The sequence below is a fragment of the Pongo abelii genome, chromosome 4 (assembly GCF_028885655.2).
Source record: "Pongo abelii isolate AG06213 chromosome 4, NHGRI_mPonAbe1-v2.0_pri, whole genome shotgun sequence".
Lineage (NCBI taxonomy): Eukaryota > Metazoa > Chordata > Mammalia > Primates > Hominidae > Pongo > Pongo abelii.
The window spans coordinates 127378841-127403532 of NC_071989.2; the positions used below are offsets into that span (position 1 = coordinate 127378841).

Consider the following 24692-nt stretch of genomic DNA (forward strand, 5'->3'; position numbering starts at 1 on the left):
TTATTTAGTCTAGCTGCTTTAAGAAAAATAGGTGCATATGAGTCCTTTAGTAGTACATTTAACCAAAAAGCTCATTGTTTTTTAAATATAGAAACTTAATATTTTAATGTAAAGGCACTAATATGTAAATGAAGTTTTCCCTTGTTAATACTAAAGAAATCCACATTTTAAGGATAATGTGAACTATTTGCCCCTGTCATTCTTCTAGGGTAGACAGTACTTTGTGAACCAGCTACAACAGAATCAGCTGCAGTGCTTGTTAAAAGTCTGGATTCTCAAGTTCACTCCAAACTTATTCGATCAGTTTGTGAGAGTATGTCCCAGGAATGTATATTTTTAAAGAAGCTCCTTGTGTGATTCTAATGCATGCAACTAATTATATTGTTATAGTTAATTTTCTAATCAACCAAAGCATCCTATTCATCATTACTTTATCTGCTGTTAATGTCATATTTTATCTTTACTTTTCAGACATATTGAAATCCTTTGAAGTATAACTGACTTTGACCATTTTCATATATCCCTAGTGGTTTTTTCTGGTTTTTTTTTTTTAATAGTCTATCATATAGCTCTCATCTACCTCACAGGTTGTATCACACCAATTCGATTTTCTGTTTGCCTGATGGTGGACTGTCCTACAATTTTACCCTCTTTAGTTACCTTAATCCTTGTAATTAAATTTCACTACTTATTTTTCTGTACTGCTCTGTAGTATAAATGCCCATAGTTCTTGTTATACAGTTTGGAATTTAATTTCTTTCAGATTGTGCTCATTTTAGCCAAACTGTATTTCATATTTAAAACTAATTATAGCATACCTGTGGTGTATCAGTTAACCTTTTGCTGCTTAAGAACTGTCCTGAGGCCAGCGTGGTGGTTCACACCTCTAATCCCAGCATTTTGGGAGGTCGAGGCAGGCAGATCACCTGAGGCCAGGAATTCGAGACCAGCCTGACCAACGTGGAGAAACCTTGTCTCTACTAAAAATACAAAAAATTAGCCAGGCATAGTGACACATGCCTGTAATCCCATTTGCTCGGGAGGCTGAGGCAGGAGAATCACTTGAACCCGGGAGGCAGAGGTTGCGGTGAGCCAAGATTGCACCATTGCACTCCAACCTGGGCAACAAGAGCAAAACTCCGCGCCCACCCCCCGCCAAAAAAAAAAAAAAAAAAACTGTCCTGAAACATTAGTGGCTTAAAAAGCCATCATTTATTTTGCTTATAATTCTGTGAGTTGGTTCATTAGTTCTTTGGTTTGGGCCATCTCTACTAATGTCTGGACTCTCTCATTCATCTTTGGTCAACTGGTGGGTTAATCGGGTTCTAGATGATCTAAGATGGCATCATTTACATTTCTGTTGGTTGGCACATGTTGACAGCACTGACAGGAGAATCTGGGTCATATGTATCTCATCCTCCACAGGCAAGCCTAATATATTTGTCTGGATCCACCAAAGAAACAGAATCAGTAGGATGTATGTATGTATGTATGTGTGTGTGTATATATATATATATAAAATGAGAGATAGATTTATTATAAGGAATTGGTTTATGTGGTTTTGGAGGCTGAAAAGTCCCAAGATCTGCAGTTGGAGACCCAGGAGAGCTGATGATGTAGTTCCAGTCCAAATCAGAAGGCCTGAGAACCAGGAGAGCTATAATTTAAGTTCAGGTCAGAAAGTCAGCAGGCTGAAGACCCAAAAAGAGCTGATGTTTTAGTTCAAGTCTGAAGACAGGAAAAGCAATGACCCAGCTCAGTGCAGTTAGATGCGAGTTACTCAGCCTTTTTGTTCTGTTCAGGTCTTGCCAATTGAGTCTACTCACATTACAGAGCACAATCTGCTTTATTCAGTCTGATTCAAATGTTTGTCTCGTCTGAAAACATCTCACAGACACCCAGAATTACGTTTGATCAAATGTCTGTGCACCCCATGGCCCAGTCACACCTAGATTTTTTTCAAATGGTGATTTCAGGGGTTCAAGAGCAGCAAGAATAGAATTTGCAAGGCTTTTTGAGGTGTAGATTCAGAACTCACCCTTCACTTCTGTTGGGTCCTCTTGGTCAAACAAGTGAAGCCCAGCTCAGATTCAGTGAGTGGAGAAGTACATCCAACTCTCTCTTGCAGAAGCTGCAAAATATTGTGATCATTTTTGCAAGCTCCCATACATAGTTTTTGTCATCTTCAATTATATAATATCTTTTAATTCATACCACGTTTTATTGACATTTGAAGGAAAAATTAGCAATTAGATTTGATTTGTCATTTTCCATTTTTATCTACAAAAAGACTGGCATACTTCACAATCAGATGAAGAATCTGGTCTTTTAATATTCTGGTCTAGTTTGCTTTCTTACCTAGCTGAAGCTTCTCCTTCATCCTCAGTTCTGCCTAATGTTACGGCCCTTGCCATGCCATGTTTAGAGTCTTCTCTTCCTTAAAACAAATGCCTGACTCCACTGCCTTTCAGTTACTGCCTTTCATACCTTATATCCTTTCTCTTTTCTCTAGTTTCACTCTCTTCAAATTGTTTTTAAGGTAACTAGAATATGTGGTAGCATATTCTTCAGTGACCTGTCCATTGGTGAACTGTCAGTTATCAGGCTGTCTCTTCATATTTTGGTTGAGGAAAAAGCAGATTGAGTGTTGGAGGGCTTACTTTAATACATGGTTCATGCTCTACTGGAGAGCTGACATGTGTTCCCCTTTGCTCTAGAAAAAGAAATTAGGTAGCAAATGTGTTTTATAATTTCTGCTGAAGACTTTAGCGTGTTTTCTTTAAATTTTCTGTAGTAAGACTCATGTAGATAAAAATGAGTGTTATAGAAAAAAAGGAAATAGTTTATGAAGGCAAAGAATCAAAAATTTTTTCATTCTTTTAAAAATGCTGATTATATTAGGTCTTGAAAAAAAATCTGTACTTTAAAAAGGTTTTACTTAAAGTAATTTTGTTTTTGTTTTCCAGGTGTATGTAATGCATACTTTAGCAGCCTCACTTTCTGCTTGTATTTATCAGTGCCTTTGTGGTAGTCATAACTACAGGTAACTATCTTTTTATGAAATTTAAGAATGCTTACAGTAAGCAATGAGGTTTCATATTTTGTATGTTAGTGGTTTAGAACTATATATAACAGTCTATTTTAAATAATGCAAAAAGCATATGGTTGAGGTTTTGAGTACTTTTTGTTCATATTTGAAATTTTTATGGCAAATGAATCTCAAACCCTTATTCTGTATGACTTATTTAGCAGCCTATTACTGGTCACTGCCTTATGTCAGACATTGTGATTGGCACTGAGAATTTTAACGCGAATAATATGATAAGGTCTATTTCTTAGGGTCAGTCTAGTTAGAAACAAACATGTGAGTTGATAAATGATATGTATGTAATATGACATAGTACTAAAATGGTAACTATAATAAGACAGTAGATAGTAAAAGGCTCAGGGACCACAGGGGAGGGAGTAACTTGGAATTGAGAAAAATTTTACCGAATAATTGATGTATAGGATATTTCTCTGTATTTCTCTTTATGTTATAAAGTTTTACTGTAATTTTTCTAGGCTTTAAAAAAATAGTTTGTTACCCTCTGGGGTCTTTCTATATCTATCTTTAGTTCTTTGAAATACTCTATTTCTTCAAGTATTGTCTCATCTCTCTTCTATCTTTCCTATTAAACAGATACTGCAACTTCTGGGTCATTTCTTAATGTTCTTTTAACTTTCCCGTCCTATATTCCTTTTCTTTATCTCTTTTTGTTTCATTTCAGGAGAAATTCTAGCTTCATTTTCCAAACACGGATTCATTATTCAGTAATGTCCTGTCTGATTTAGCAATAATGTATATTTTAGAAATTCTATTTTTCATTTTCAGGATCTCCTGTTGAATTTAGTATTTGCTTCTGTTTCTATAACATTTCTTGATTTAAAAAAATTTTTTTGAGTATGGAGTACTTTACTGATAAGTTGGGTTTCTCAGATGAAGATCTTTTGTTGAGTTTGTTATTTCTTACATGGTGTCAGCCTTCCTTGTTAATTTTTGGTTGTCTGTCCATTTTATGTTTTTGAATTTTCTATGGGTAGCCTTACTTACCACTCTGGTTGTATATTTCCCAAGGTAGCTTCCACTTGATTTCTTTAACCCTGATCCTTCAAGAATTCACTTTCTTATTATTTAGGCTTTATTTTCATTAACTTCTTTTTATCTTTCCTATCTATGATTTCTATAGGAATGAGGGAGTGTTTTTTTGTTGTTACTCTGCCATCTTGAAACTGGAAAGTAAAGCAAGAGAAACTACAAAGGCATCAAAATGTTATAACCAATGAGATTTGCCAATCATAACAGATTTACACCAATAAATGCGTTATATTTAAGTATTATATTCATGTACCTAATGTATGATATAGGAATTTCTAAAGGAAATTCCTTATACCATTTTCTGTCAGAAGTATTTCATAGTTTATGTCAAGCTGCAAGTTTTTTTGTTCATTCATCTGTTAGTCTTCGCTTTGCATCTTTTACTTGGGGAAGCTTATCCTGAATTCTCAAATTGTGTGAAATACTCCTCTGTTTTGCCTTGATAGCATCGTATGCATAGGTTTCATCTTTTAAGAGTAGTATGATAACATTATTTGTGTTTTGTTCCCCTATTAAATTTTATGGGGACAGAAACATTGTTATTCCTTATATGCCTAGTACCTGCTACAGTGCCTGATGTAGGGTAGGCTAGCCATTGTACATAAAAGTGAGCCTAAACTGACTTCATTTTCAACCAGATAACTATGTTTTTAAGTCAAATATGTAATCTTGCTTCTTGTGGTACATAGCGATTTAGTTTTCTCATTTGTACTTATTCTGTCCCTTAAAATGTGTTTTAATTTAGAAAATGTGTATATTTACACTTAAAGGATACTTTGTTTTTATATAGCACTAGACTGTACATTATACTACTTAGATGTACTAGCAGTATAATTAATAAATAAAAATTGATACTCTTGAAATTAGATCTGAAACATGAAAATATTATATAAAATTTATCATAGATTTAAATATTGTTTTCTTCTCTTAGTTCATTTCAAACAAATCAGTTTACTGGAATGGTATATCAGACAGTACTGCTTCCTCATCGACATTCTTTGAAAACAGGAAGCTTAGATGAAGCATTAACTCCCAATACATCACCAGCTCAATGGCCAGGTATAATTTTTATGTATAAATCAGTTTTTTCTTAGTCTTATTTATAATCTTAGATAAGTAAAAAGACTATTTTAGTTTTGCCACATGATAATCATTGTTAAATATTGTTAGAATTGATACCAGTTAAGTATTCACCACTCATTCTGAATTACACAGTTACTTAACATTAGTATTCCCTTGATCATTATACTAATATAACTCAAATGTTTTGTAATACCGTTTTTTAAATCATTTTGCTTTTGACATACTAGAAAAACCCCTCTATGAAAATTTATCTATGAGATCTTAGTCATGGAAGATTTTAATGTTTAATATTAAAGATTTTTAATGTTTCTCTCAAATAGCTCATTTGTGCTTAACTGTAATAACCCTACTAGTCTGTGAATCTAGGGAAGAAGATACAGTATTAAATCCTGATGCAATACATTTTTTCCTAAAATTAGAAAAATATAGTTAATTTTTAAAATTTTAAAAATTTATAGTCAGTGACAGCTATGTTTGTTTGTTTGTTCTAGGAATAACTTGTCTAATTCGACTTTTGAATTCTTCTGGCGAGGAAGCCCAGTCAGGGCTTACAGTCTTGCTCTGTGAAATTCTCACAGCAGTGTATCTTAGTCTCTTCATCCATGGCCTGGCCACACATTCAAGTAATGAGCTATTTCGGATTGTGGCCCATCCTCTAAATGAGAAAATGTGGTCTGCTGTATTTGGTGGAGGTGCACATGTTCCTAGCAAAGAACAGACACATTCAAAAACTTTACCTGGTGAGTTTAAAATTTTTTTTAGGACTGAAGCTTTATTTATCTGAGTGATATCATTCTCAAACGTAATGACATTTTAATTTAGTTATAGAAAGTTCTTGTTACAGACCATTTGCAAAAAGCATAAACAAATAGTCATACGGTGAAAATGCAGTATTAAAGTTTCTGGTGTGGTTTTTAATCTTTAAGATATTCTTGTACCAATAATTAGAACGATCTTATGTAAATTTATTAAATATTTTGCTGTTGAAACTTTTGTTTTGAAACACACTGTAATATTGGTTTTTGTTCTATCCCAAATACAGATTCTTTCTTCTTTCTTTGGCAGGAAGGCACTTTGCTATGCCTAGCCCCCACCAGGTAGTGGTATTCTCCATGGAATGTGTGGGCTTTTCCAAAGCTCTTTCAGCCATCAGTTCTCATAGCCCTCCCAGTCTTGCAGGCAAGATATGAGCTTTAGAAATAGGCTTTTATCATTCAGCTTGCTTTGTGTTGTTTTGAGGGGTTGGGGTACAGTGGGCCAGTTTTATTTTGTTTGTCATTTATAGAAAATTGAGAAGTTTCCTTTGATCAAGCCATATTTTTGATTTAAAACAATGATTAGCAGTTTAGAAAACTCTCTGCTATTTTATTCTGCTTTTAAATTCTTTGTTTTTTTATATTTCTGTCCCTTAGACTTTAACATTTTAAAGTGTATAAAAATATAACACTGTCAGTGCTAATCATAGAAAATCAGACTATGGCTTGAAATGACTAGAAAAACATTTCAAATTAGGCTGCTTTATGATTTGCATATTATGATTCTGGCCATTGGAGTTTTTGGATTTCTAAGTGTTCATAATACCATGAAAAGTAAATTTTTTAAACAATTGTATCCCCATTTAAAAACTTTCTAATGTTAAAACTGTATTTTTTTCATGTATTAGCCCATGTGTGATAATCTTGGTTTTCCAATTATGGAGGGCATGAGGAGTAGCTTTATTTTTAATATATAGTACTTGAAAACTTATTTCATTCTATATTGATGTTGAATAAATTGAAAATGTTAAATGTTTTTCCAAAAAAAAAAAAAGCCCTATGCATACACTTGAGAGAAGCTCAGCAAGGTTATTTATCTCTTTATGAATTTTCATTCACTTCTTCCCTGACGTTTACACTGAACATATGCTTGTACATATAGGTGTATGTGGGCTTGGATATATATGTTTTGGGAGGTCAAGCAGTTGGTGAGGGACATGAGAGAATACGAAAAACTTGAATTTGGCTTCATTATTTGGGAAAAAAATTATTGCCAAAATCTATACCATGATTGATGAATATTCTTTGAATGAAGCATATTAAAAAGAAGTTAGAAAAGTTGTTATCTTGTTAAAATATTTAAAAGTTATTAGTAGCAATGTTGGCATATATTATACTTTTCAAAAGCAGTTTCCACTAACCTGTGGCCCTGCATGACTATATAGCAAAAAATCATGATGGCCTACCTTCTACTTCCTCTCCTTAATTGAAATTGTTTCTTCAGGTACCTAGGACTCTCATACTTTCTAGTCTGGGTCCTGCCTCTTTCTTCCATCAAGAAAAAACAGGCAGGAATTTCTTTATGTATAATACTTACCATGAGGCAAATTCAGTTTATAACTTTCAGCAGAGTTCAACTAGCTTTTTCTGTAAAAGGCCAAATATCTGTTTTAGGTTTTGGAGTCCATTTGGTATTTCACAACTATTTAGTTCTGCCCTTGTAGCACAAAAGCAGCCATAGACCATTTGTAAACAGATGAGTATAGCTGTCTTCTAATAAAACATTATTTATTTGTTGGATTGCAATTTGCCAACCCCTGCTTTACAAGTAGAAGCATTTTATTATTGCTCTATTTGGAATAGAATATTTGCCTTGCCTGTTAAAGGAATTTCAGGTTTTAAGAACAACTAAAGTTAATATTTTGGGACATAGAGCTCACTGTGGGTCTCTTAAAGTATTTGACCTAACCACAAATTGTACTTATGAAATAGTGTAAGTGGCATCAGAGGGATAATTTATAATCTTCCCTGCCATGGCCCTTAGCTTCCTTGAGCCAATCTAGGGGCTAATTCAGTTTTTGCTGTTGTAAAATACTGAAAATGTAGAATGCTAACATGACTTCTCCAGAAACCTGATAGGATCCTGCCTATTACTCATCCACCTACCACACTTTGCTTACTACTTTGATGGCTGTTTTCTCTCTCTCGTCCCTCCCATTTGCCTTAAATTAAACTCATTTACTTCTACTTTTTCTTCTTATGCATGTCAGATTTCATATGCAAATTTACCTTATTTGCCAGATTTACCTTTGCTTATTAAAATATTAAGTATTTTGTTTTTGTAACATTCCTTTTCTGTTTTTTAAAAAGTTGTTTATTGTGCTTTTTGTATAGTTTTTTTTAAAGACTAATTTCACATGAAATTTGCCTTGGACTATATTTATACTTGAGATATCTGAATTCAATTAAGGAAAAACTTTCAAAGTCTAAGGAAAGTAAGATCCATAGCTCTGTTGAGTTTAATTTTAAATTAAAAATTGGTAAATTAATTTTGACCATGTTTTTAATATGTTCTGAGAAAAATTCATTTGTTAAGACTCTGATCTTGTTGATTTAAAATGTTAAAAAGGGATAAATTGTTGCTAAGGAATGTCCAGATATCCATAAAAAAGAAAATGAAAATACATTCTTACTAGCCATCAGGTCTCAATTTCATCCATTTTTCCTGAGCACAGATATATGTAAGGAACCTTACTGAAAGTCCAGGTTGATCTTTGTATAAGATTGGTGCAAAAGCAATAGCAAAACCGCAGTTACTTTTGCACCAATCTTATTAACCACTCTAGTTATTGGTTGTAGGCAAAAATACCATTACATAAATTATTTTGGGGGGGCCATTATAAATCCGTCATAAGCTGTATCCTACCACTTATTTAACCCCAAGTAAAAAATAAAGTGACCTAAAATTATCTGCATCTATATGTTTAACCTCAGCTGATAAAAAGGAATACTTAAAACATATTGTTCACTTAGTGGTAGGGCTGGATATAGTCATATCCAGGTTATGTGGTGCTCATCTGTCCTTGAGTACCCAGAAAGTATTCTAAATACAATCATGGAAGTAACTGAAGGAGTACTTAAAGAAAACATGAATGGTACGATTTGTCCATTTGCTAACCAGAAAAAAAGGAATATATTCACTGAATGATGAGAACTAAAGGCCTGCTGGTTTCAAAGCCAAGCTAATTTGAAAAGGAGCAGGAGGGCTGGGCATGGTGGCTCACACCTGTAATCCTAGCATTTTGGGAGGCCTAGGTGGGCAGATCACCTGAGGTCAGGAGTTTGAGACCAGCCTGGACAACAAGGTGAAACACTGTCTCTACAAAAATTAGCCGGGCGTGGTGGCGTGTCCCTGTAGACCCAGCTACTCAGGAGGCTGAGGCAGGAGAATCGCTTGAACCTGGGAGGTGGAGGTTGCAGTGAGCTGAGATTGCGCCACTGCACTCCAGCCTGGGCAACAGAGCGAGACTCCATCTCAAAAAAGAAAAGAAAAGGAGCAGGCAGAAAGAGAAAAGGAAACAAGCGAAGAGAAAGGGAAAGAAGTGAAGGTCCTATGGAGTAGGGATCCACTGAAAACTAGAGAGAGAAAATCTCAGAACAGAAAGTCAACCAAGACAAGGAACTACTAGCAGCATTGTCTTTCAATATAAAGTAACGTTCAGAAATCTCAGTTTTTTTAAGGCATTATTCTGTTGCCCTGAAAACTTACCGAGGCAGGACAGCAACCTGATAAATCTTAGGTTGTAGGTAAGCAGTCCTGTGTGTTTGGATTACTGCTAATCATAATCATGATGTACCAGGAGTCTAATTGCATTAAGTAATGTTCAATATACATTGGTGACCAAGGGAATAAAACTGTGTGTTTTAGAAAAGTTGACTTGAATCCAGTTAAAATTAATGTATATTTAAAAATTTTTATCTTTTAAATTTGGCCAATGAAAGCTGACAAATCTAGAATATTTCATTTTCCTGACTACTCAAACCAGTGTCAAAGCATTGTATATTGAAGATGAAATACATGCATATTGAAATACATTGTATATTGAAGATGAAATACATTGTATATTGAAGATGAAATACCCTTAAACATATTTTCTAAAAGTGTTCCGTAAGTTTAGGTACTGTATTATGAGAGGAATTTGAAAGCCATCATTTGTTTTCCTTGTTCTGTTATAAATTTGGATTTAAATTTTCTTTGCATTGATGGCCTCATGAACTAGATTATATTTCTTTCTATATATCTATTATATACTTAATGTATTCTTGTAGTAACATAATATTTAAAGATAAGTTAAGCTTCATAACTGAAGAAAATGATAGATTTTTATTAGACTGTAGTCTGGCAGGTCAAAATTCTTAACAAAAATGTTAATGTACTTAAATTAATTTTTAATCACATTATTTTTTGTGAATTCCACATTATATATTAATGAAGAGTTTGATTTTTCTAATTAACTGAAACTGTAGTGCAGGTGTATGTTCATGGAGCTCTGAATTGTTTTTTTATGGTCAATTTTGAAGAAGAGAACCAGCTAAGCAATAGCAATTTTCAAAAAATTACTTTTTCTGCTAACAGTTAGAAATCCATACTTTTGCTTTTCATTCTGTATTATAAATAAAGCAATGTTTGTAAGAATTGTTACTGTGTTTTGTGATACTTGCATTTATAAGAACTGTGAATTATCTCTTTATCTTAATAAATTCGTAGTAATGATTTTTTTATGTCTCCAAGTTGAGGAATGGAAATATAAAATGAACATTTTATTTGTGGTAAGCATGTCATGTATTTTTTACTATGAGATTGCCAATGATATTCTAGACATAAAGTTTATTTCTGACTTATTACGCTAAAACAGATCAGAAAATCCATTTTTTTGCTTTTTCTTATAAAACTTGTGTAAAAATAAAAGTTCTGAGTTCAGTAGTCAGTGATTATCACGTCATTGCTAACATTCCTTTAGCAAAATAAGCAAAACAGCAAAATATCTTGACCAGAAAAGACTTGAGCATATTAAAATATAAAACAAAATAGGTGATTTAAAATATAATTGAATATGCCAAACATTTAACTGGTGGTTTATTATAAGGAACTTTTAAAAGACTGCTGAACTTCAAAGTAACTAATTCTGTGGAAGGGAATACTTTGCTTTTCTTTTCTTTGTGAGGCAGTCTTGTACTGTCGCCCAGGCTGGAGTGCAGTGGCGTGATCTCAGCTCACTGCAGCCTCCGCCTCCCGGGTTCAAGCGATTCTCCCACCTCAGCCTCCCAAGTAGCTGGGATTACAGGCGTGCACCACCACACCTGGCTAATTTTTGTGTTTTTTGATAGAGACGGGCTGGGCTGGTCTCAAACTTCTGACCTTCAGTGTTCCGCCTGCCCTGGCCTCCTAAAGTGCTTGGATTACAAGTGTGAGCCATCACGCCTGGCCAGGAGTACATTTTTGTTAGACTTTTCATTGAAGACCATATAATATAAATTTTAATTTAAAGTTTAAAAAGTGTTCATTCATTTTACAAATGACTCAGGAAGGCAAATTTTTATACAAGAGTAGAGAAAGCATAGAGGATAAAAGAAACTCCAAGAAATGTGCATGTATGGATTTTTACATATAATCTTTTATTTCACTGCTAAAGCCTGATGACAAAAGAAGAAACTAACCCTATAAGAAATGCAACATTCGTTTATCTGACCTAGACTCCCTCATTCAATGTTTTCTTCTCTTTTTTTTTTTTTTTGAGACAGGGTCTTGCTCTGTCGCCCAGACAGAGTGCAGTGAAGTGGTGCGATCACAGCTCATTTTACAGCCTTGGCCTCCTGGGCTCAAGTGATCCTTCCACCTCGGTGCCCCAGGTAGCTGGGACTGCAGGTGCAGGCCATCATTGATTAGCTTAGTTAATTTTTTAAGTTTTATTTTTGTAGAGACAAGGTCTCACTTTACCCAGGCTGGTCTTGGACTCCTGGACTCAAGTGATCTTCCCACCTCAGCCTCCCAAATTGCTGGGATTACAGGTGTGAGCCACCATGTCCTGCTTAATTCAATATTTCTGTGTACCTTACTGAGACCAATCATGTGATCTCTCTCTTCAACCCAGTTTTCTAATATTTCTAAGTCCTAGGTCCTGCAGCAAAATGGCTTGAATATATTTTCTCCATTATAGTTTTTTATTATGACTAAAAACACATGATATAAAATTTACCAAGTGAACCATTTTTAAGTATATAGTTTAGTAGTAAGTCTATCATGTGGTGAAACAAATCTCTGTAACCTTTTCATCTTGCAAATCTGAAACTATACCCATTAAACAATTCCCCCACTTCATACAATCCCTGGTAATCACCATTCTACTCTGTTTCCAGGAATTTGATTACTTTATATACCTCATATAAGTGGAATTATATAGTGTTTTGTCTTTTTGTGACTGGCTTATTTCACCTAGTGTAATGTTCATCCATGTTGTAGCTTGCGACAGAATTTCCTTCTTTTTTAATGCTGAATGTTCCATTGTGTGTGTATATTCCATTCACATTTTCAATAAGTTTGTTGAGTTTGGGTTGAAATCTTATATACAGAACCGTGTTGTGGCATTCAGAGTGATTGAAAAGTAAGTACTACTCTAGGGCAGTGACTTCAGGCTTTTGAATACATTACCTTATCCATAAAACATGCTTGACCAAATTCTCAATATATGTATATTGGTATCTACTACTATCGATCCAGATGTTAAACATTGACAAAATTTAGTTTCTTCTCCTTACTTTCCTTCTTTCCCTTCTTTCCTCTGCTTTCTCCTCTCCCTGCCCCTATCTCTCCTTTCTTCTTGTCCCTTCTCCTTTCCCTCTACTTCTTCCCCTGTCCCTTTCTTCTTTTCTACCTCCTTCCCTTCTCCTTCTGCCCTTTCCCCCTATTTATCAAAAAATAAATCTAAATAGAAGTTGTAGTATTTTCCTTCCATATTCTGGTGAATCATTTTGCACACCAATTATTATGGAGACTGCCTTGCTCTGTGGTTTGGAGACAAATCACTGCTTTCTATTAAGATATTTATTATTTCATTTTTATAGATATTTATGGAGCCATGTTCAAGATACTGCATATGGCAATGATCCTAGGAAGACTTTGAGGGTCAGTCTTTCTAAAAGCTGGATAGTATCATCTTCCAGACTTTTTTGTTTGTTTGTTTGTTTGTTTTTTTGAGACAGAGTCGCACTCTGTCACCCAGGCTGGAGTGCACTGGCATGATCTTGGCTCACTGCAACCTCTGCCTCCCAGGTTCAGGTGATTCTTGTATCTCAGCTTCCCAAGCAGCTGGGACTACAGGTGCACACCACAACACTTGGCTAATTTTTGTATTTTTAGTAGAGATGAGGTTTTGCCATTTTGGCCAGGCTGGTCTCAAACTCCTGGTCTCACGTGGTCTGCCTGCCTGAGCCTCCCAAAGTGCTGGGATTACAGGCACGATCCACTGTGCCTGGCCAGACTTTTTTTTTTTAATCACTAATCTTATTCTTTGATGATTAAGAAGTACCTTCAATTAATTGCTTCTTTAATCCTTTTATTTTTGGAATATTTGAAGTTTACTGGGAAAATCATGTTTTACATTTAATTTTGAGGATTTGTTTTATACTTAGTGTTCACGTACATTTGTAGTTCTCACACTTTTTACCTGAAGATAAAGGTTAATATATACCTCTTAGGAGACTGAGGACTTAGACTGAATTGGCTTGCTGAAAGCAAGAAATAAATTTGAAATCTATTTGTCTTAAACTTACGTGACTTTTATCTTTTTCATATATGGGGGGCTCAGTTTGAAGGTCCAGACTAATGTGCCTCCTGAAGCTTCATGTATACTCTGGCACACTCATGAATAGCTCTGTGAATATGGGTGCCTTAGATTGAGAAATAGAGAGTGAGACCTGCTGGTTACTTTAAGTTCAGTAATTTTGTTGTTTGTTTTGTTGTTGAGACAGGGTCTTGTTCTGTTGCCCAGGCTGGAGTGCAATGGTGTGATCTCAGCTCACTGCAACCTCCACCTCCTGGGCTCAAGTGATCCTCCCAAGTAGCTGGGACTACAGGCATGTGCCACCATGCCCAGCTAATTTTTGTATTTTTTTGTAGAGACTGGGTTTCACCATGTTGCCCAGGCTGGTCTTGAACTCTAAGTTCAGTTTTTAAAGAAATGACATTTAAATCTACATTCAGAATATTAATTTCATTGTGCTGATTTTAAATGATAAACTGAAAAATAAATATTAACTTAAAAACCTTCCCCTTATATTTTAGTTTTAATCACAGCAATATATGTGTGTGGTAACAAGTCTAGTAGTACAGAAGAATTTATAGGAAGGAATGTGGTCTTATTCCTCTGCTCCTCCCCTTCCCTATGTGTAGCCTGTTAGCCATTTCCCATTTCTGTTTTGGGTTCTTTGGGGAGTTACTTTTATAATTCTTAGAAAACCACAGTGCAGATATTCTGAGGGTGAGGAAAGGATTCTTAAGGGAAGGAAGGTGTATTTGTCTGTACTGTCTACTATCTTGACATGGAAGCTTTGTTTTAAAAAGTACAAGAAGGGGAACATCACACACTGGGGTCTGTCGTGGGATGGGGGGATTGGGGAGGGATAGCATTAGGAGATATATCTAATGTAAATGACGAGTTAATGGGTGCAGCACACCAACATGGCACGTGTATACTTATGTAACAAACCTGCACGTTGTGCACGTGTACGATAGACCTTAAAGTATAATTTTTTTAAAAAAAAAGTACTTCCAGGGAAAACAACTGAAACTTATTTTTAAAATTTATGTCAGGGCATGATTCTGTTTTTCCTGTGAATGCCTTAGTTTTTCTTCAGCCACTTTCTAGCCTCCCTATACCTCTTAAAATTCATAAACTCTATATTCAAGTTGCTCTTAATTTCTCCCTAATACTATTTCCTTTCTTCTGTTACTAATAAAGTAGCTGTTTTCCCATAATAATATAACCATAGGGTTAGTTTGCACCCAAGGAGTGGCAAACGTTCTTGATATTTGATTATTAGCATTTTCAAAAACAACCAGTTGAACACCCAGCAGCTATAGTTTTTATTGGTGCCCCTAAGCTTCACGACCAATCTGACCCAGCAGGATTAAAGCATAAAATTGCCTTAAGTCTTCCTACAATTGGAGGACAAAGAAGAGGGAGTAACTACCCTATTGACAAGTCACAGGTCGTTTCTTGTTTACTGGGTGGCATCGCTAAGGTCCTTTTAGTTAAAGCATCTAAAGTAATACACATTCATTACTGTAAAACTGCCAATTTTTTTTCCTTTGGTCCTGCTTCATTAAAAGTGTTGTTTTTGTTGCTGTTGTTTTTGAGATGGAGTCTTGCTCTGTTGCCCAGGCTGGAGTGCAGTGGTGTGATCTTGGCTCACTGCAACCTCCTCCTCCCAGGTTCAAGCGATTCTCCTGCCTAAGCCTCCCGAGTAGCTGGGATTACAGGCACATGCCACCACACCTGGCTAATTTTTGTATTTTTAGTAAAGGCAGGGTTTCACCATGTTGGCCAGGCTGGATCCTGATCTCAGGTGATCTGCCCGCCTCTGCCTCCCAAAGTGCTGGGATTATAGGCGTGAGCCACCACACCCAGCCAAAAAGTGTTTTAATAAGTGGTTTTATACTTCCTGGTGTTGAGTCTGTAAATTTTAAACATTTCCTCCCAGTGTGGTTAGTATTTTCATGTCATGTGACTGGATTCACAGCTTGTAGTTTCAAATGTTTCTGTCTTTAAAAACTCTCTTATATTTTACTTTTAAAACTATTTTTATCTACCAGTGGGTCAGTAAAAGAAAAAAAGAAAACTATTTTTATGACATACTAATCTTGGCAAAAATCTATTAATTTAACATTGTACGTTTTATTTTTTTCAGAGATTGTCTATACTTCTTGGTTCACATGCTTTTTAATAACATAAAAACAGCCAGGTACAGTGGCACAAGCCTGTAGCCCCAGCTACTCAGGCATCTGAGGTGTGGGTATCCCTTGAGTTAAGGGATTAAATCCAGCCTAGGCGACATAAGGAGACCTCCATCTCTTAAAAAAGACAAAACAGTAATGTTAAAGCCAAATGATAAATTGATAAATTTATCTTAAAACTTAGCATTAAGTTTTTGAAAGGTAAAAAAATACCTCTATAGTTCTCACTTTTCACTTGATGAGAAGTTGGTAAACTACCGTTTAAGTTTTAGAATGTGTGTTAATGTATGCAGCAGTAATACTGGAAACTTGATTGTTGGTTATCAAATGTTAGTAAGAACAAAGAAAAAAATTTGCACATTTAATCTCACAGTTCCTTTTAAAATCATTTGAAAGATTAAGTAGTAATCATGCCACTTTTTAGTAATCTCTTAGAATACTAATATTTTATTCATCTTTGCCTTTTTCTGAAATAACCAAATTACTGTGTTAAACTCAGCTTGATTATAGCTTGTCATAATGCATGTGCATGCTGTGTCTGCAAGCTGAGACGCTTCAAACAATAAAACCAAATTGTATTACAGCACAAGTATTTGCATTCCTTTGGAAGGTGAGTAAAATCTCATCGGAACCATTAAAGGAGAATATTGGTGTGCCTTAATGTGGAATTGTTTGCCGGTGTATTAGATCATGCCTTTGTCTGCAAAATCCTTGATTGGCTACTGGTGATTTGCATTTTGTAACTCAAGGTTGATTAAAGATTTGTATAACTTTTTTAATGCTAGTATCTTTAGTATTCTGAGGTAATATACTAAAAAAATACTATCTAATTGTAGAGTGTTCACAAAATAAAGCAACAAAATTGCATTATTTTCTTCTTTGTAATTCCATTGACTAGAAAATTCTATCTCTGAGCCATTTCCGAAAGTTTGAATCAGTTTAAGTAGTTATGGTGCCTGAATTTTGTTTATATTTTCTAATGAAAAATATAGTTTTAGATATAAGGCCACATCATTACGGAAGAATCTCAGAAGGGAGTTGTTGCTTTTAATTAACAGTGACATCCCATGATAATCTTTAAAAAAAGCAAAGTAGAAGGATGTTGGAAATTTCCTATCATGTTCCTAGTTAAATTGTGGACTGATTTATGGGCGGATATTACATCCTTTTATTTTTCACATACAACAGGTCAGTCAGCATTTAGAGAGTGAGGGACAAATTGAGGAAAAAGCAGAGGTTGCTAGACAGAAATGATTTTTGTCTTCCTCTACTTTACCTGCTGTGTACTTTCATAATCTTAGTCTTATTTTTTTGTGTGTGCTTATTTGTAGTTAACCTTAGATCGTATATAAACACAGGTGAAATAAATGCAATGAGAATAGTACTTCAGTAACATTTTCTTTTCTTTTTGTTAGTTTCTTCACTAGTTGAAGAAGGAGAAAAACAGAACAAACGTTTTAGGCCGTCAAAAATGTCTTGCAGAGAATCTGCCCCACTGACCCCTTCCTCAGCACCAGTAAGCCAGGAGTCACTGGCAGTTAAAGAAAAGTTCATCCCACCTGAGCTCAGTATCTGGGACTATTTCATAGCTAAGGTAATCAAAGTGCTATCTAGATCAATATTTTCATAGTCAAATAGAAATGAGAATATCAGAAATAAGTGTCATTTTTGGTGCTTCCAAATGTTTTCCCACTTTGGTTTAGAAAATTTTCATTAGTATGAGGCTACATTCCAAAAATATATACCCTAGAATATTTTGACCATATTTCATATAGTTTTTAAGGCAGTTTTTTGGTAAATTATGACGTTTGCATTTTAAACAATAGCTTTTGCATTTGTTTATATTTCTTATAAGATAAAAGAGAATTTGCGTAACATCTTCGTGTTAATGTACTTGATGGTGATTAAGGAATCAAAGTGCTCTGGTCATCTATTATCCATATACTTTTTTTTTAATACTACAGCAGTCTCTCATTATTCTGAAATGCATAAATTTCAATTACCAGTGTTAAGTAACATTATTCCCTCAACAACATGGTTCAGATTTGTTACCACAGTACATTAAATATGAGTGAACATCCCTGCTAGCGCTTCATTCTAGAAATCACTTTGTAAATATGCACTTTTTGATCAGTGACCAATCATGTCAGTTCTTTTAAAGTCTTTCAGTGATTGATTATGTAGCACCTGTTACTCAGTTCATACACAGCAAAGCATGCAGTTGTTTTGCTTCATCTCCTGTGATAAACCCATATGATAGTGTACAAAATTGGATTTGATCAAAAGAGGGAAGTGGCCAACTAAGATGAAAGTGCATCCATAAAATGATAATACTGAGAGTGAAATTCAAGTTGAACATAAATGAAGTTAGAGAGAAAATAGCCAACTGTGGGTATGTTGACAGTGCTGCCATTTGAAAGACTCTAGATGAACAGCCAGAGGAATTTAGTGAAAGTGAACTTACAAATGTAGAAAGTAGTTGTGATAAAATGATGAAGATGTTCAGAGATAGTGACTTTGCCAAAAAACTTTACATTAAAGGGATTCACAACATTGAAAATGCAAAGAACAGTATGTTGGAAGCTGATAAAATCTTAGAAATGTGGCAGTTTGTTTAAGGCACAGAAGAAATGCTTGCTTCATATCCTGAGTTACAGAGATAGAAGGCAATCGCTGTTCAAACTACTCTTGATAAAATGTTTTATTTCTTTGTATTCCTAATGTTTTAATTACAGTATGTTAAATTAGTTTATTTAAAAAAACTTTTTCTATACATTTATAGCTGATGGTAAGAGTTTTTAGTGTTTTGACAAATATCTTTAAAGGTCACAAAACATTTGTAACTTTTCCCATTATTATTGCTCTGTGTAGTTTCTGCGTGCATGGTCATTTTTGTAGGCATGCAGTACTGTGCAAAACGACTGCCTATATAAGTATCTTTCACTTTTTGTGTCATCAGCCACATCCCTCACATTCTCAATTTCCAGACGTTCTCCTGCACAAATTGACATCTATCTCTAACTGTTCTCTGGTGACACAAGTCTCCCAGGCCTGCTAAGCTATGGCTTTTATTTTTCTCATATCCTACATGCTTAAGGGTAATGAAGGGCATTCGTGTCTCCTTGTTCCTCACTGCCCTTTTTTGAGTCATTTATTCATTCATATATTCAACAAATGTTTATTAAGCACTTCATTTATCTAGGAATATCTTTATTTCACCTCCATATTTTGATGGAAAGTTTTGCTGGATATAGGATTGTTGGTTAGCAAGGCCTTCTTTAGCTATCTTGTTTCTGAATCTTTTTGTTAAATATCTAGGGTCTGCCCTTACACCCAATCAATATCACAACCTCAAAGTAGTTGAGATGTTACCTTCCCTAATTGTTTGCTACTGAGATCTCTTTTGCTTTTGATAATGCCTGTGGGCCTAGAATTTTAAAGACAATCCTGTCTGGCAGGGCATCAGAACTTTTAGTCGTCACAGCCCGTCCTGCTGACACTGGTGGAACACCTACACCACAGAGATTGGGGTGGGATGGGAACAGCTCCTGACCAAGTTCTCACTGTTTTACCCAGATCAGATCCCATAGATTTTTAAAAATAAATACTTCTCTATGTGTTATATGCATGGGTCAGCCATTGTTTGTTTTCTACAATTTTGTTCAATTTTATTGTTGCTTTTTGGAGAAAGGACTTACCAAGGTCTTTACTCAGCTGTTCCAGAAGTTCCACTCTTCCTGCTGTGTTTCTTTGTTGGTCTTCCAAGGTTTTACAACCTTTTTTTCAAACTTCCTGCATCTCCCCTTCCATCCTATCCTCACTCTTAATTGATGACCTCACCTTGTAAGTCACTGAGAAAAATAAAATCAGACAAAACTTTTTCATCATCCCAATTTAAAGTTATAGATCAATTACATTTGCTTCTGTCTTATTTCCTCCTGTTATAATGGAGGGAGAGTCCTTCTATCAGAGACCTTTTCTCGAGTTTTACTCTGAATCGCATTCTTTCTTTTCTTCTCTACTCTCCCCTGTGTTTTCAGTTCTCTTCCTCTCTGTTGAATCCTTCACATCAGGACAGAAATGTGCTTTAGTATCTCCCATTCCAAACCCCTGCTTTGACCCTGAAACTTTTTCCAGCTGCTATCCCATTTCTCCGTTCCCACTGACATTCAGCTTTTCAAAACTAGACACATTTGCTTTCTACTGCCTTTTGTCCCTTTCATACTTACTTATATAACTTTCTGACCCAGTTACACCCATTAAAACTGCTCTTGTTGAGATTCAGGTGATATCCATGTCAAATGTAGTGGAAACTTTTAAATTATTTTCTTATCTGTCTTCTTAGCATCATTCAACATTCTTCACTACTCCCACATTGAAAAGCTTTTCTCTCCTTTTCTCTTGATGACAGTCTCTTGTAGCTTTTTTTCTTAAACTTACTATTTATTCCTTCATAATCTTCTTTCTTCATCCTTCCTCTTCTATTTGACACATGAATCTTGGTCTTCATGATTTGGGCATTTTATATCGATTTTCCCCAAAACCTTCCCTCTCATACCCAGTCTTTCCATTTTATGAAATTGTATATTCATCCTTATAGTTGCTCAGGCCAAAAACATAGGAATCATTCATTTTTCCTCACCTTCTCTTGTTCTCCGAATCTATCAGCAGGCCTGTTGGTGATTTCTCCAAAATATATCTTAAATCTACTACTTCTCTCTAGCTTCATTACTAACCACCTATATCCAACCTGCCACCTCCTGTTTTAGTTACTGATGTCTCCATTTCTACCCTTGCCGTTTAGCTTTTCTCTCGTAAGAGAGTGATCATAGTGATATACTTAGCATATAAACCTCAGTACCTGTCTTCTACCTACAACTTATTGGTGGCATTCCCTTACTTTCCTTTACCATGGCCTACAAGACCCCGTCTGAACCGTCATTTGCTATTCTCTCCCACCTTTCTCCCAACATTTTTTTGCTTAGCAGACTCAATCAAACTACTATTTTCAAACCAAACTCTTTCCGCATTATTTTTCCCCTGTCTAAAATGCTTTTCTTCCCTCTTGTTATATGGCTTGTTCCTTCTTGTCATTTAGTTCTCATACTTTTCAAAGAGGCCTTCCATGATCAGCTTATCTCAATTCTCCTTATTCTCCATTTCTTTTCTTTGTAGCACATAATACAGTTTGTATTTAGTTTTCTGTTATTTGCCTATTTTTTCCACCAACATGTAAAAAGTAAATGAGGGTCGTGATTGTATCTGTCTTAAAAATTCTTAAATCAAGTAGAATTCTTGCCGCACAGTGGATACTTAATAAATTTTTGTTGAATGGATGAATAAATAATGGAATTGTATCAAGTGATGTCAAAGGCATAGGATGGTAAGATAATAGTTACTTAACTCTCTTATAATGAAGTATCTGCAAATGAGATGAATTATTACTATTAGACTATATGTTTGAATGTATTAAATTAGATATGTGGCTGCTAAATTTCATGATTTCTTTATTTTAGCCTTTTCTACCCCCTTCTCAAAGTAGAGCCGAATATGATTCAGAGGAGAGTCTGGGAAGTGATGATGATGACGATGATGATGATGATGATGTTTTAGCATCAGATTTCCATCTCCAGGAACATTCTAATTCAAATTCATATAGGTACGGAATATTTTATTTTAAATTTCTTTTTAAAAATAATGGTTTATATAAATAATATTTTTGAAAAACTTACATGCAAAATTAATAGCTTGTTGACTTTATAACATATAACCCAGATTTCTTTAGTTGAAATTGTTAAATTCCTTTCCTTAACAATAATTTCTCTGTTGACTTTATAACATATTGTAACTCAGATTTCTTTAGTTAAAATTGTTAAATTCCTTTCCTTAACAATAATTTATCACATACCTTTGGTTGTCCATTAATGGACCATCCATAATTTGCATCATTCCTCACACATCTTGCTCCAAGATTATACCTTGCATTTTGGGCTCTAACATAAACAAGTTCTACTGTTTTCGTCTAGAAAATATAAAATATTTTCAGTAGAACACTAGTACTATAAGATGTCAATAGGTACTATCTTCAAAAAGTACTCTGTATGTCATATAAATGTTCTAAATGCTCACCTCTGGCTCCAATACTGCGTTATTCTTACATTCATGAATGATGGAATATTATCTAGTCTCTGTTGATATGTTTACATCTAAAACATATGTGTGTTTTACTAAAACATGGTATGTTAATGGTGTGATAAAAAATGTAAATTTTCCAAAAGAAGTAAATATATGAGGGACGTTGAAGTCATTCTTTATTTAAAAGTTACCAAGAGATTTTTACTTCCTGGTTTATTGAGGTTTTTTTCCCCCTGCTGAATGAATTTTACTTTTTGAATATATAAATCATTTAAAAGTCAAACTGCACAACTCAACAACAAAAAGACAAATAATTAAAAAAATGATCAAAGGGCTGGGCGTGGTGGCCTATGCCTGTAATCCCAGCACATTGGGAGGCCGAGGTGGTCAGATCACTTGAGCCCAGGAGTTCAAGACCAGCCCAGGCAACATGGCAAAACCCCATCTATATTTCTAAAAAAAAAAAAAATTTAATAAACAAAAAACTTGAATAGACATTTCTCCAAAGACGATATGAAAATAGCCAATAAGCATGTGAAAAGATGCTCAATATCATTAATCATTAGAGAAATGCAGATCAGTTTCCCAATGAGACAACATCTCATACACATTAGGATGGCTACAAAAAAAAAAAAAAAAAAAAACAGTGCTGGCAAGGATGAGGAGAAATTGGAGTATTTGTGCACTTTTGGTGGGAACGTAAAATGATGCAGCAACTGTGGAAAACGGTATACTGTTTCCTTGAAAAGTTAAAAATAGAATTACCATATGATCCAGCATTTCCACTATGGATATATACCTGAAAATATTGAAAACAGGGACTGAAACAGGTATTTGTACTTCCTATGTTCTTAGCAGCATTATTTACAGTAACCGAGGGGAAGAAACAATCAAGTGCGTTTTAACAGATGAATTACTAAACAAAATGTGCTATGTACGTTCAACGGAGTATTATTCAGCCTTAGGAAGGAAATTCTGACACATGCTACAACATGGATATAATGCTAAGTGAAATAAATCAGTCACAGAAAGGGTTATAGTATGTGATTTCACTTACATGAGGTACATAGAATAGTGAAATACATAAAGAATAAAAATAAAATAGTGGTTTTCAAGGGCTGGCGGTGGGGGGAGAATGGGGAATGAATTTAGAGTTTCAGCTTTGCAAGATGAAAGGAATTCTGGAGTTGGATGGTGATGGTGGTTGCACAGCAATGTGAATGTACTTAATGCCCCTGAACTATAAACTTAAAAATGGCCAAAATGGTAAATTTTATGTTTTTGTATTTTACCATTAAAAAATAACTAAAAATTCAATCCTTTAAGAAATAAATATGTTCCACTTGAAATAAAAGAGAAGCTGACATTTTTTTAAATCAAACTATATAAAAATGTGAAATCACAAGTTTTACTTAAACTTCTCTTTATCCAATTTCTTCTGCACATCCTCTACAGCTAACCACTTTTATTAGCTTCTGGTTTATCCTTCTGTTTGCAAAAATAAGCAAAAGCATCTATCTAAACTTATTCCCCCTGCTTTCTTGTAGAGAGGGTAGCATACTACATATAGTGTTCTGCTACCTGCTTTTTATTTATTAGTACATACCAAAACTTACTCCATATTAACACTTAGAGATCCTTCTTCATTCTTCCTTATGGTTACCATAATATTCCGTAGGTCAAAAATAGTTATTCAACAGGTACTCTCCTCATGGACAATTTTGGTTATTTCTACACTTCTGCTATTGTAGATAATGCTGACATGACTACCTCTATGCATATATTATTTTGTTTTCGTAGAGGGGTATGTTCAGGTTGATTCCTAATAGTGGAATTTGTTGAGTCAAAGGGTAGTATACTCTTCTAAATCCCTATAGAAATCGTTAACAGATCCATCGTTGCTTTATTTTTAGTTGGTCCTTGATGCGGTTGGCGATGGTGCAATTGGTACTCAACAATTTGAAGACTTTTTATCCCTTTGCAGGTCATGATCTTGCAGGTAATAAATAGCTCAACATGAGCTAATGGTGCCATTGCTTTTGACTTACTGCTCTGTTTTTTTTTTTCTTTTTGTCTGGACTGGGGGAAAAGTTTAGTGATTTCCTGTTATAGAGGTTAGATTTCTTTTAACTAAACCAACCATCTGTAAATGTATCTGTCATACTGTTAGGTGATTGAGGATGGCAACGTCCAAGAAATCAAGGGCACTGAATGTGATGTGATTGACTATATTGAGATTCTATTTATACTCTAGCCAAGTGTTGAGGGATTTTACAATGGAGAGAAAACTAAGCAAATGCAAAAGCTAGCAATTATTAACTTCAAAGGAGGAAAAGATTGTACAGGAAAGAAAGGGGCATGATAACATACTAAGTGATTCTGCTATGAACTATAGTTCTCTATATGTGATAAGGTAAACACAAGAATGCCACTTTAACCAAAGATTTTTATGACACTCTATCATAATGATGGACAGAGGAGTTTATTCTCATTACGCCGTAGTAGTAAATCAGTAGGTCATTTCTAAAATTGAAAAATTAAGTATTAAGCATGTTATTTAGATATAGGG

The 24692-nt window shown here is 34.7% G+C and overlaps 1 protein-coding gene across 11 annotated transcripts in view; it reads left to right on the plus strand.

Annotated features, from left to right (window-relative positions):
• The window catches only part of DMXL1 (Dmx like 1), a 196632-nt gene that overhangs the window by 108883 nt on the left and 63057 nt on the right, over positions 1-24692 (plus strand). For all 11 annotated transcript variants that reach the window (XM_054555852.2, XM_054555854.2, XM_054555853.2 and 8 more), the window contains 6 exons: positions 2967-3043; positions 5070-5197; positions 5713-5961; positions 17404-17582; positions 21505-21647; positions 24037-24122. In XM_054555852.2, coding sequence (XP_054411827.1) covers positions 2967-3043; positions 5070-5197; positions 5713-5961; positions 17404-17582; positions 21505-21647; positions 24037-24122 — 862 coding nt within the window. The remainder of the gene's footprint in view (positions 1-2966; positions 3044-5069; positions 5198-5712; positions 5962-17403; positions 17583-21504; positions 21648-24036; positions 24123-24692) is intronic.